The sequence below is a fragment of the Miscanthus floridulus genome, chromosome 2 (assembly GCF_019320115.1).
Source record: "Miscanthus floridulus cultivar M001 chromosome 2, ASM1932011v1, whole genome shotgun sequence".
Taxonomy (NCBI): Eukaryota; Viridiplantae; Streptophyta; class Magnoliopsida; order Poales; family Poaceae; genus Miscanthus; species Miscanthus floridulus.
Window position 1 is genome coordinate 41,295,245 of NC_089581.1, and position 12,722 is coordinate 41,307,966.

General features: G+C 41.9%; 1 protein-coding gene and 1 long non-coding RNA gene across 6 annotated transcripts in view; both read right to left on the reverse strand.

The window, feature by feature from the left end:
- Positions 1–2,142: 2,142 nt before the first annotated feature.
- On the reverse strand, positions 2,143–4,748 carry LOC136538581 (uncharacterized). Its single transcript, XR_010779384.1, has 4 exons — positions 4,646–4,748; positions 3,653–3,775; positions 2,902–2,986; positions 2,143–2,414 (listed from the first exon to the last, which is right to left on the reverse strand). It is a non-coding gene; the product is annotated as an uncharacterized lncRNA (long non-coding RNA).
- Positions 4,749–11,964: 7,216 nt separating this feature from the next.
- Positions 11,965–12,722, reverse strand: part of LOC136522537 (transcription factor PHYTOCHROME INTERACTING FACTOR-LIKE 13-like) — a 41,774-nt gene continuing 41,016 nt past the window's right edge. For 2 of the 5 annotated variants that reach the window (XM_066516350.1, XM_066516355.1), the window contains exon 9: positions 11,968–12,147. In XM_066516350.1, coding sequence (XP_066372447.1) covers positions 12,081–12,147 — 67 coding nt within the window. In that variant the 3' untranslated portion in view covers positions 11,968–12,080. Of the gene's footprint in view, positions 12,148–12,722 lie in introns of all 5 variants that reach the window. The other 3 variants (XM_066516366.1, XM_066516360.1, XM_066516400.1) reach the window with 3 other exon arrangements.

Below are 12,722 nucleotides of genomic sequence, written 5' to 3' on the forward strand. Positions count from 1 at the left end.
GGGATTTTGCTGCTGTGGCAAGGGGTAAAAGTAGTTTTAGTAGTGCTGATGAGTTAGGAGTGGACATGAGTGATGGATGAACTTGGTTTGTGGTAACCTGTCAGGCTACGATCCTGATCTTTTGATTGTGCCCATGTCAGAGTGTGGCAACTGAATGGTGCACTTACTTGTACAGCGTACTGTCACTAAATGTGTTAGCTAGTGTGGCAACTGAACCAGGTCAAGTTAGCAGTTGTGCTTAGGATAGCACCGATGACATGCCATCAGGTTGGTTCTTTTGATTGTGCCCAATTCGTAAAGATTGGTGCACTGATGTAATTAAGTCAGCACTATGTCATGGATGGTTAGTAATGCAAATGAGTAATTTAGAACTAAAATGCATAGTAATGTTTACATCTTCATGGTTCACATTACATTGTGTTCTACTAAACCCAAATACAGTGCATGTTCTTAACTGATAACATCACAGTATAGCCTGGATCACTACCACTACAAACAGGAGTACAAGGACAAAATCCTTAGCAGTCATGCCTCCCATTTTCTTGTTCTGAACTTTGGCAAGTTCTTCTTCACCCAGGTGCTTCGGTTTAGGTGTTTTGCTTCTCAGCGATGCCTGGTATTGTGCTAATGCCTGCTCACCTTCCTGTCTTGATGGGAAACTTGCATGCAGGTTGTTAGGATAACCAAACACTTGGGCTTGGCAGTCCATCCAAGTTGTGTACACTCCAGGTGTTCGCCCCACGAAAACCACATAGACCTTCATGATCATAACTGCATCATACATCAATTGGAACAATCAGTGATCCTTACATCTTGATATCACAGAAATCTCAGCTAGAATACGATAAATCTCAGATTTATATCAAATGACAAATACCAAAGATCATGCAATTCATAGATCATCAGATGAATGCTAAAGCCACTGAGTTCATCAATGCATAATGCAGCAACCAATTTGTGGTAGGTAACTACCCTAAATAGTTCACTCCTACCATAATCTACCCTAGACAATAGTGATAGTTCAAACATTACATCCAATGTTACACATCCAAAAAGGGTTAAGCTGCTACATCAGAAGCACAGGAACATGGCTTTTCTTCATCTCACATCTCCACTTCACTGGAACGCCATCTGGCCTCTGACCTTGGCCAGGTGGGTGTTGATCCACAGCTCCTTGTCAGATGGCGACATCTCCACGATGACCATTGCAGGGACCTTGTGCTCCATCAGGTAGCTGTGGCAGACTGGCAGGTCATCAAGTCACTTCTGGAGAAGTTTGGGCACCCCATGACAGCTTCATATATCCCAGGTGCCACCTCTGAGTGGTAACCTTCACTTAATGCAACGTTGAGTCTCGAGCATCCTCTTCCTCTTCTTCTTCTCATCTGACTTATCCTTATCCTTGACAGCAGCGGTATCTTCCTTGGTAGCAGGTGGAGCCTCATTGGAGTCAACATCAATGGTCTCGGGTTCAGCTGCAAGTTGGCCCAAAGCTTCCTTGGAGCAAATTGCAAACCTCCTAGTAGCCACGCCACAACCAAAAATGGTTTGGATGTACTGGTAGTTCACAATGGGAACATTGAGAAATTCTGCATCCTTTGAGTGATCCTGCAAAATGGGACTAATCAGAAGAAAGCTCAGCAGTTCATGTGTGCAGATGCATACAAATCAGCTCTACAAAATTTTAGGTACAAGTGTAGTGATTACCTTCACATGGCCGTGGTAGTGTTCAGGGTCCACTACAAAAAATACCCTTATACATGACGGTTTACTTTGGTTACAGACAAGCGAAAATGCGTCACAGTTAACTCACGATGACGATCCCAAAAAACGTCATGTATCCCACGTCATACATTTGTTGGACCGAATTGAGCCGTCACAGATTGGCATTTGTGTCCGTCATGAATTAGTTGTTCGTCTCCTATAACCAGCCCAGATCCAAACCGTAGTGACAAAAAAGAACATCACAAATTAGTGCCAAATCATCACAGCATTAACGATACAATCAACATTAACCTTGTCACACATTAAGACACTCATGAAACACGCAAACTGGAACAAAGCTCACAATTGACAGAACATTGCCCATCATTTTCATTGAAACCATCAACATTTGTTTTTGTACAAATTTCCACAGGAATACTAAGGCAATAACCAAGCTACACTCAAGTACATTCAAAACTAAGATGTTGGCTTGTACAGCACACAACTCATATGATTTGCTCAGACAACTAAATATTTCGTAACTAACAAAAATAGCCACCATGAGCACCCTTGATCCTCTTGCCACAATTCTAAGAGCATAAGAGTTGGTCTTAGCTAACCATCCATTGGGTTTGCATCTGAAGAGTACCAGAGAAATAATCACAATCAGCGGTAGTGTGCTCTAGCTACACCATATTTGTACTATTAGCCTGCAATGTTTAGAAGAAACACCCCCTATTTGTTAGTATTGAGCACAAACAATATATTTTAGGTAACTTAATCTAGCACAAATTTCAAATCAGGTAGCCTATAGAATTGACAATTGGAGTAACACAAGGTAGTTCAAAGTATGCATTGTCTGACGCCTAGATATGTTCTCATCCTGAATATGTTAAAATGTCAAAGAAATCAATATAACTTAATTTCTTTTTTTTTGTTCTAGATCAGAAACTTAGAAAATAATTAGCTATAAACAAAACATTAAGGCCAAAAGAGTATAGATCCACCACACATCTAAATTTTTGGTCCAAAACTCATGTTCAATGATATTTACAACAAATTAAGTGATGCAACACTTCTAAAGTACCAGGAAAATGAGATTTTTTTAAACACTATTCTAAATGGCCGGGTTATGAGCTAGCTTCTGAAACAAGACAAATTTTGGAACAATGCAGACAAGTATCACAATAAGCTTACCATTTCTTAGTTGTGCTTGCTACTCCATTGCTTGCATCATGATTTTCAACTCATTATTGCTAGTAGCCATCTCAGCTGAGTCTCTCTGCAAACATGTAAGAGGACAGTAAATTGTTGCAGCTCAAAAATCTTCTCCAACCCAAACAGCAAGATAGTGATACCATATTGAGCACCATACTATATCGAAGCACGGAGCTAGAGATATCAGGTACTAAATAGTGAGTTTGTAGATCATAACAATGGTCCTCTCACATGCTAGGCTGCATCATTAATACCAGCACCCCTTCCCATCATCACAACAACTAGAAATCACAGAGTAGATCTCCTGAGATGTAATGTATGTATTCTAGAGCAGGCTCAGATCAGCCTGAGATGCATGTATGTATTCTAGAGTATTCTAGTTGCAGTATCAGATCAATTCAAAGCCATAAGAAAAACGATTACAAGAAAGCTCACTCACCTACTTGTACATGAAAGCATCTAATCGGGTTTCTAAACTGACCTAGTAACTGCAACAAATAATTATTATATAAGCTTTTGCTTCACAATTATATATAATTGTTATTGTTCCTCTATATTCCTCATCCATGTCGTTCAATGAAATTTATTGTAACACCCGGTTTTAAGGACAAAACCTAATGCACACCATATGTGAGTCTTTAGAAACAAATCTCACATGTAGCTACAAATGAGGGGTGTTATCAAATAACAATGCCTAATAACATAATGTACATAGTATAAAAGATATAACCTTAGGAACAATCAATGGATAAACAACTCCGATCTCCGGGTGTAGACTCCACTCTACGGGATCCAAACTGACTGGTTGATCACAAGCCTAACTCCTTTGAAAACTAGCAATCTGAACTTCGTCCTGAGGTGTGGGGGAAATTGCAAGAGTGAGTCCATGTCGAACTCAACAAATATAGCCAGGGGTTTATGAGGCTCAAAAAGTTAACGCTGGTTTACTGTGATTAGCATTTAAGTAATCTTCAAGTTTAGCATTCATTAACATCAAGGTAGCAATAATCCCATAACACATGATCAATGAACATGAATAATCAATATCTTAAACAATTAACATAAATGATCATCTTAACAAGTAAAAGTCATTATCCCTTAATGTAAGTGTTCCAAGGTCGCTCGTATCCGTGAGCACGACTAGTATACCAGTTTGTTAACTCTGCGCAGAGGTGTACACTTTCACTGTGAGTCATGTTTCCCAAATGAGTGGGTTAATTACTCCCAAAACACCGGAAACCATATAAAGCCACCCAAGAGCTCGTCTAACCGACCAGGTCCGCAGGGTCATCAGATATAGGAACCCCCTTTCCAATAATATAAAAGGCTGCTTCCAAAGCTAGGCTCAACAGGACAGAGGCTGTCCTATACCCAACTCGCAGACCTCTAACCAGCTAGAAAAGGGTTTCTCAAGCAACTAGAGCCAGAGCCATATAGCTCTCACAGCTGTACGTTAAATCCTGGATAATCAGTTACAAGACAAGTCCTTATGTTGCTAAAAGTCATCTTGTTTATGTTTATAGCATATTCATTAATCAAGTTTCAAGATCATGATTGTTGCACTAGCAATAGAACTACCCAATGCAAACCTCCCAGGGTAACAAGGTAATTGAGTATTCAAAATCTAGGAAATCCTACCATAGGTAGCAAGAAAGACACATGCATATGTATTTTAGTGAGCATCATGAATAGGACAACAAGGATGATCCTTAGCTATACTTGCCTTAAACTTAGATCCTTCTTCAAGTCCAAAATCTTTAAAGAACTTCTTCTTGATCAAGCCTTCGATGAACTTCTTAATTTCCAACTTCTAGATCACCAACTTCTTCGGGATCACCAACGCAAAACTCACCGACAGGACATGAGCAAAAAGCACCACACAAGCTTCTATGCAATCATACATGAAGCAAATAATAGAACTAAATTAGAACAGTACACCAATAGAGATAAAACAGTTTGAAGATTTTATAAAACTAATCTACGCATCACTACGATCACACAGACGTGAAGAACACACTAATCGAAGCTTACGGTGAAAAAGAAGCAAACTACCGAAAGGTTTACTTTGAAAAACTAAAGGCTTCATTTATTTTAATCATACAAAATCAAGTATAAGATATTTCATAAGTCAAATTTATATTTGAATTAGAAAACAAAGGTAAAATTAATTATATTTTATTTATAAATCGTGTTGCACGATCATTATTCAAGTTGGGTTTTAAACCATAAAATTATATAACTATTGACATAGTTAAAACTATTACTATCACGTAGTTCAGGTCGTTATGAATCTAACGCAACTTGAACGGGTCAAATCAGAGCTAAAACGAAGATTTTATGGCTAAAACATGGTCAGTGCCAGTTGGGTAAATATGTGAAACTTGATTTTCGAAATAAAATAAATAAATCTGATTTTGATTGCTGGTTGGACTGCAAGTTAAATATAGGAAAAAACTCAGGGTCTCTTTGGCAAAAAGGCAGGTGAAAGGTATCTTCTAATCTGGATCGTCGATCTGAAAACGGACGGCTCAGGATGATTGGAGATATATATGTATTTCCATCGTATTTGGGGATTTGTTTTTGTAAAGAAAAAGGCAAGAAAACGTATGCTGATGTCATCAAAGCTAGATATGAAGTCATCAAAGCTAACAATGACGTCATCAAGCTAAGAAAGCAAGGCAAGGCACCTGATGGAGGCCATGGCCGGCGATGGTGTTAGCTAGTCTGCTAGCTTCGCTGGGGTTGTACGTGTCTGTGTCTCGGTGGTTCTATTTGCACAGGACCTGCACGGGAAGGTAGGGGAGACAACGTCGCACTCACCAAGAGCTTTGCTCGAACGGAGATGACACGAGGGCGGGCTGGTGGCGTACGACTCGATCGGCCGGAGAGGCGGTGACAGCTTCCTGCCAAGGCCCGGCGGCGACGCGTAAGAACCAGCGGAAGCAAGAGATAGAGAGAAGGGCGCAGACATCTGCTTTACCTCGGGTCTGAGCTCGTCAGCTAGCTAGGCACAACGGCAAGGCAGCGTAAGGTGCAGACAGTGGCGGTGGCTTTGTCTGCTCGTCGGTGGGATGCCGATCCAAGCAGCACAGCGCCGCGGGATAGCTTGGACAAGAGGACGGGAAGCGGACGTGTCTGGAGATCAAAACCGGCGGCAGCAAAACAGCGGCACGGCGAAACGATCTCTGCGGCTTTAGAGTTTCGTGGTTGCCGCGGGCTGTAAGCGTGAGGCGGCGGCGTTGCGGCTTGCGCTAGGGCTTGGTTGTGGCTTGCTATTTATGAGGCCTTGGGTCGTGGCACGCACGCCAAAAAAAACTAGGAGTCTGGGATCCGGCGGTCGATTGCCATCGGTAGAGTCCTGCTTGAGGACGATGAGAGGAAGGGGACGACTATGATGCGTGGGCTCCACCGGTTAGACAGACAACAGAGAGGGAGAGGCATGCGTGCGGGTTTTAGCTCTTGTTGGGCCGGCCTGCTGTGCTTGTGAAGGGAAAACTGGGCCAACGCTGAAGTGGGCTCGGGCCGCATGGGAGGGAGAGGGAGGAGGCCATGGGCCAAGAGAGAGGATATTTTCTTTTCGTTTTTTTATTGCAAAAGCCATTTTGTTTGAAATCCTTTTGAAGACAATTGAATTGGTTTGAATTTTGGACAAAAACCAATCATCATAATAAATCATATGCAGCAGCATGCATGCAAGAAAGATGTTTCTAAACCCTATGATAAATTTTAATTTAATAGAAAAATGTTATTTATCCTATGCTTCATAAGCACAAAATGTGAAAATTAAATCATTTTTCATCTATTTCCAAAGTTGCAAAGTTTAGGGTGTTACATTTATACATAATCATTCCTCTCTACTCCACTTTGCAAACAGATAACATAGTCATAATGAAATATATTTGTGCAGGCATTGGAAGTTATGTGTCTGCAGAATTGCACATCTGTGGCTTCTTTAACCAGAGCTAGCATTACCTACCACACAAGAATTGCAAATACCCAAACCTGGTCTATAGTGGTGGTAGCTAAGGATGAGATCTGGCTTGTCGCCTTGCCCCCTATAGCACCACATCTTGTGCCTTAGTACCCCAACCAAATCCTAGGCAACAGGCACTAGGCACCATTAGCTCGAACCAAGATTGAATCCAAGGTCACCAAATCTTGACATAGAGAGACAACACGAGGAAGGAAGGGTGGGAATTCACCTGGATCTCATCCCTACAAAGGGAGAGAGGTGCTTAGGGTTAGGAGAATCACAGGAGCTACAGGAACTAGCACAGGAGCGATAGGAACCAGCATAGGAGCAATGGGTTTTAGTACTTTAGGGACTAGGGTTACCCAACGCCATTGTCGCCCACACGCCGAGAACTTGCCACCGCCGCCGCCCACGCCAAAATCCCACCACTACCACCACCATCACCCACACCGAGATCCAGTGGCTGCCGCTACTGGGATCCCGCCACCACCACCGCAATTGCCCACGTCGGATCCCGCCATCGCCCATGCTAGAGGGGAGGGAGAGGGAGAAGGGCCTAGGAGCGTCGCCACCAGAAAAGGGCACCACCGTGCGGCCCACCGCCAGTGGCTACTAGGAGTGCATGCCACTCAGAGATAGGAGGAGGAGAGGGAGAGGGTGTGGGCCTATGAGAGAGGGAGAGGGAGAGGGAGAGGAAGAGAGAGATGTGCTTGCTGGGCTAAGAGAGAGGGTGAGGGTGTGCGCTGCTCTCGGTTAAGGGAGAGGGAGAGGGTGAGAGAGTTGAGAAACCCTAAGTTTTGGTTCTGCTTATATATGTGAGGGGTACTAGGTCTTGGGCTGGATATCCAATACTCTAGATCTTGCATCATTTACAGGGGAATATGATCTGTAACGTCCAACCATGATGACAACTAAACCAGTCGTCATAGATGTATCACCTCAGGAATGAATGGTCATAGACAATAGAATTCTATGATGTTTTCTTAGAATGTCACCAGTAAACCATCATGTAAAGCCTTATTTCTTATAGTGGTCTAGTGTATTCATGCATAGGTCCTCATCCTAGTTAGCACCACTAAGGCCCTATGCCTATAGATCTTCACCCACTTGGTACGCCTCTTCTAAAGGTGGTTGTAGACCTATGTACCTAAAACTTGCTGGTCTATGTAACTCTATAGTTCCCTAGCCACTGTATTGACATGACAGTCCTTGAACCCCTTGTCTGTCCTAACTCCTTTAGTAACCAAGCCTGAAAACTTGCTCAGTACATAGGTAGACATCATAGGTGTCCAGTTCGGCCTAGCTGCAGCACCATTTCCTTGTGGTGTAGGTTGCAGCTCTTGCACCTCATCGACAAGGTTATTTTGGACATCCCCCCAAAGATGTCAAACCCATCAAGCCTAGCCATAGCTACCCAAAATAAAAGTAGTACGTGCAGAAGAAAATAAAGCATGGAGTTCACAATATCAGAGGACAACAAAAGAACATGAATAAGTGAACATGGAAAATCAAGACAATAGAATAGTAAACATAGCAATTTTAGTTCAGATTACAAGACAATAGTAGGTAGTAAACTCAATTCAGATTATAAGACAATAGTAGGTAGCAATTTAAGTTTAGATTACAAACAATAGTAATTACCAAATTCAGTTCGAATTACAAGACAGAGAATGGCATCATCGCCTTAGGAATGGTCTCATAAACATAACACAATTGAAACATCATAGAGTTCATCCATACTGCTGCTGGAACAAGCTTCAATGGACCCCATTCCTAGTTTGCCACATCTAGTTGGCCCAGGTGTCCCTCTTGGATGCCCAAGTATTATTATCACTAACATTGTCATTTGGGGCTGCCTCATTTGTAGGGTTGGCCTCCCAGTCAAACCCTAGTGGGATGACTTCATCAACACCATACCTAAGTATCCAGTTGTGTAGGATACAACAAGCTAACACAAGCTTCACTTGAGTTTTGTAGGGGTGAAAAGGCTTGTTGTAAAGGATCTTGAACCTATTCTTGAGTGCCCCAAAAGCCCTTTCAACTATGACCCTCAAGGAGGAATGCCTCAGATTGAAAAGCTCTCTAGGATTCTGGGGGCTCCTAACTCCAATTCCCTCAGATGGTATCTTGTGCCTCGATAGGGTGGCAAGAACCTAGGCTTGATAGCATACCCAGCATCTATAAGGAAGAACTTGCCTAGACATAAGGAAAAAGGGACATAATTAGAAGTGTAGGACCCTACAAAACCTAGGCTAATAAAGAAACCAAGGAGATACCAATATACTTGGTGGTATCCTAAGACCATCATCCCTTTCCAAAGCATCAGCAAGAATTAGAGCATCATGAGCTAAACCTTCCCAACTAGCTAACACATAAGTGAATCTTAGGTCAAAATCAGCTGTAGCCGGGACATTTTGGGTGGTTGTGTGCTTCCTGCCCATGAAAGCAGCTCTATGTTTCTCAGCAACTCGAGCAAGAACATGAGTACCATCAATGGCACCAACATAGTCTAAACAAAAAAGGTACATCAACATGGAAGTCCTAGTAGTGAAAATGGAATAAGTGAAGTAAGAAACTCCAACCTTGAAGAAAGGATTCCATTTTTTGCTATGCTGAATTTTGGGATGGACTGAAGTAGAAGAAGCCACTATCATTTCATTTCTTAGTTCACCCACTGCATAAAGCACTTCCTAGAAATACCTACTGATAGTTTTAGTAGACCTCCTAAAAGTGTGTTTGATGACCCTGAATCTTGTGTTATGCCAAACCACTAGAATCAACATGGCAAGTTGTTCTTCAATCTCATAGTTGATGCTATCCCTGAGTAGGCCCCTATTGCGAAACAAGTCATGGAGCTAGAAGAAAGGAGCTCTCTTCATCCTAAGAAGCTCCACACAGTTGTTGTCATCGCTGTGGTGGATGAACCTAAGGTTTGCTGCCCTTTCTTGATCTCTGACAAACATTGGGCCATACCTAATTCCTCTCCTACTGGATGACATCTATCTGAATCTAAGAAACACCTAAGCAGTCATGACGACAACAATTGCTACACCCCTAACAATGAGCCGACGACACCTAACCGCAGGATTAATGATGCTAAACAAGAATTTGGGACTAAGTATTAGTACAACCTCAACCTTAACCAAATCAAACGATTGGCTACGACACCAAAGGCTATGCCACCTAGATCTAGTCAAACATGCAAAGAAAGATGGATCTGAACCAGAACATTACGCTAAACAGGAAATAGGGATACCAATTACTCGGACCAAAGTAGCAGTATGAACAAAACCCTAATCAGTTCTAAGGACCGACTACAACAGGACATGCTATGCCACCTAGGTCCATAACAATCATCGACCAAATTCCTAAAGCTCAGCATAAAATTGAACCATCTGTAACAAATCTAGGACAAATCCATAGTAGAACAAAACAAGAAAACATGAAGGAGATGGGGATCCGGCCATGTACCAGTGGCCCAACCCACTTACCAGATGCACCGATGAGGTTCACCACCACCAGTGGCACCCTGAGGATGACAAAGACAGAAGGGGGTGAGAGGGAGAGGGAGAGCAAGAGCGAGACCGAGAGTGGCACCACAGAGAGCAAGTGAACAGTACCTAGGAAACCCGAGGGGGCAGTGAGGTGCAGCTTATATTCGGTGGCTACCAAGAGCCACCCGGGCCCATGGGATAGAGCAGGCGCATAGCTTCGCCAAGCTAGGCCTTAGAAAAATGGATCTCGAATCCGTTCTTTGGGAGCCAAGCCTAGGTGTGTACGACGACCACCTTAAGCCTGGCTAAGGCCCAAGAACAGGCAACCAAACATCCACATCTTATCTCCAGCAGCCTAGTCAGGGGTTGGCCACCCAACCAAAGAAGCCCTTAGGCTATGTGTACCCGAAAGGGCTCGATGAGTTACACCATGAGGATCCACTTGCACATGTGTCATTCCTATACATGCCTTGCTGGATGGGACATGGGAGACTTCCCTAAAAATAGCTAGTTTACAGAGCATCTTTTTTTGTTAGGAAATTCTGAGACTTCTTTTAAACTTAGCATCGCACAATATAACCAACATTAATTATTAAGGAAAATAATAACTAAAGTACTCCCTCTATATCCTAATTAGTGATGAGCAAGGTGATGTTTTATCATACTAGTCTTTATTTTGTCAAAAAAATCACTTGGATCCCTTATATTAGTATGAAGAGAGAGATAGAGTATGAATATAGGAGTATCTACTACTTTCCTTGGATTTTTTTCTAGGTACTTTCCTTGGCTTTTTTTTATTCTTATAGAAAGATATGTTACTTCCTCCACTCAAATAAAAGTACTTTCTGCATTTAACTTCACATGGTCTTCGATGTATATCACTGATCACTATTTTCTTCTAGAAAATATACTTAGAATACTTCAACCGTCATGTGAGATTTCGTAAATAATTTAGGAGACACATAAGATCTGCATGTTTTTAAGATAAACAGTTTCTAATAAGTTAGGTTAATGTATGTTGTTTTTTAAAGTATGACTAATATGTTGCCCTAGACGGGTGCTAGCCTATACTTTGGATATACACAAGATTTTTTATGAACATGCCTTGGTGATATCTTGTCACATGTTTTATTAAAAAGAACAAAATTACACCACACAACTATGAGAAAGTCATTGTAGCCACATGTTACAAACCACAAAGATAGTGGTAGACAACCCAAAGCAACCTAGAACAACAAGAAAAAGCAAGGAGAGAGGACCCTCAGCCACAACACCTAGCAAATAGACTAAGCTTATGAAAATAATTAAAATACACATCGACGCAATGGTTGCCTACAGAGATACTAAAACCATGGTGACAAAGCTTCCACCTGAAGGTGACAACACAGACTAAAACAATCCTAATTTCCTCGAAGGGAAATTCAGAGATTCAAAGTATAACATGATAGCCCTAGGTGATCATCCCATCACATTATCAAATAACAGTCGATATCACAGTCATACATTGAATACCTGTCTCAAGAGAGTACAAATAGCAAGGTTTACTCATTATTGTATCACCACTTGGTGGAATCACTCAGAGCATGCAGCATCCAGAACAGCATCAAGTAGAAGGGCAGCATACGTTGACTCCATCTTCTCAACCAAATTTGAGCGTAGGAACAAGACCTCTAATCCTCCCAATCACCTCCCTAGTATGATTTGTAGAAGGGCAGCAGACGTCGACTCCATCTTCTCAACCAAACTCGGGCTCGGAACCTATCAAACAATTATCAGTATGATTTGTACTGGCCACTGGCTCCCACCTATGCTTTGTGTTTGTTTTGTGGTAGTGGAATGCAAGGGTAGAGCAAAAGACCTATTTGTGGTTGTAGTCTCCTATGCAGGTATGTGAAGTTTTAATAATAATAATTCATCAAGTTTTTACCCAACTCATCCACACATTTGTAACACACTAGGTGTTAGCCACTTGCTAGGCAGTGGGTTTTAGCTCAAACATGATAGATCAAGAGGTAATCAGGAGCTTTAGTTCCTTATCTCTGAAATGGTGATGAAGGTGTTGAGGTCAAATCTATGAAAATGAGCCCAACTTAAATTTGGACAACACACCATTGCTTACATGTTGACCCTTTTAAAATGTATGCTTGAGTAGTGTTAAACATTTCTCTTTCATGAGCATCACCTTAATATCTATCTCCACCATTGGAAAGGTTTCATGAAGTTTGGAGCAAAAAAGTCACATGAAATGATAAGTTACATTTTGCTTAAATTGCTTCATTAAGCAAATGGAACATGGGATGTCTACCAAACCTTCCTACCTTGCCCAAATGACT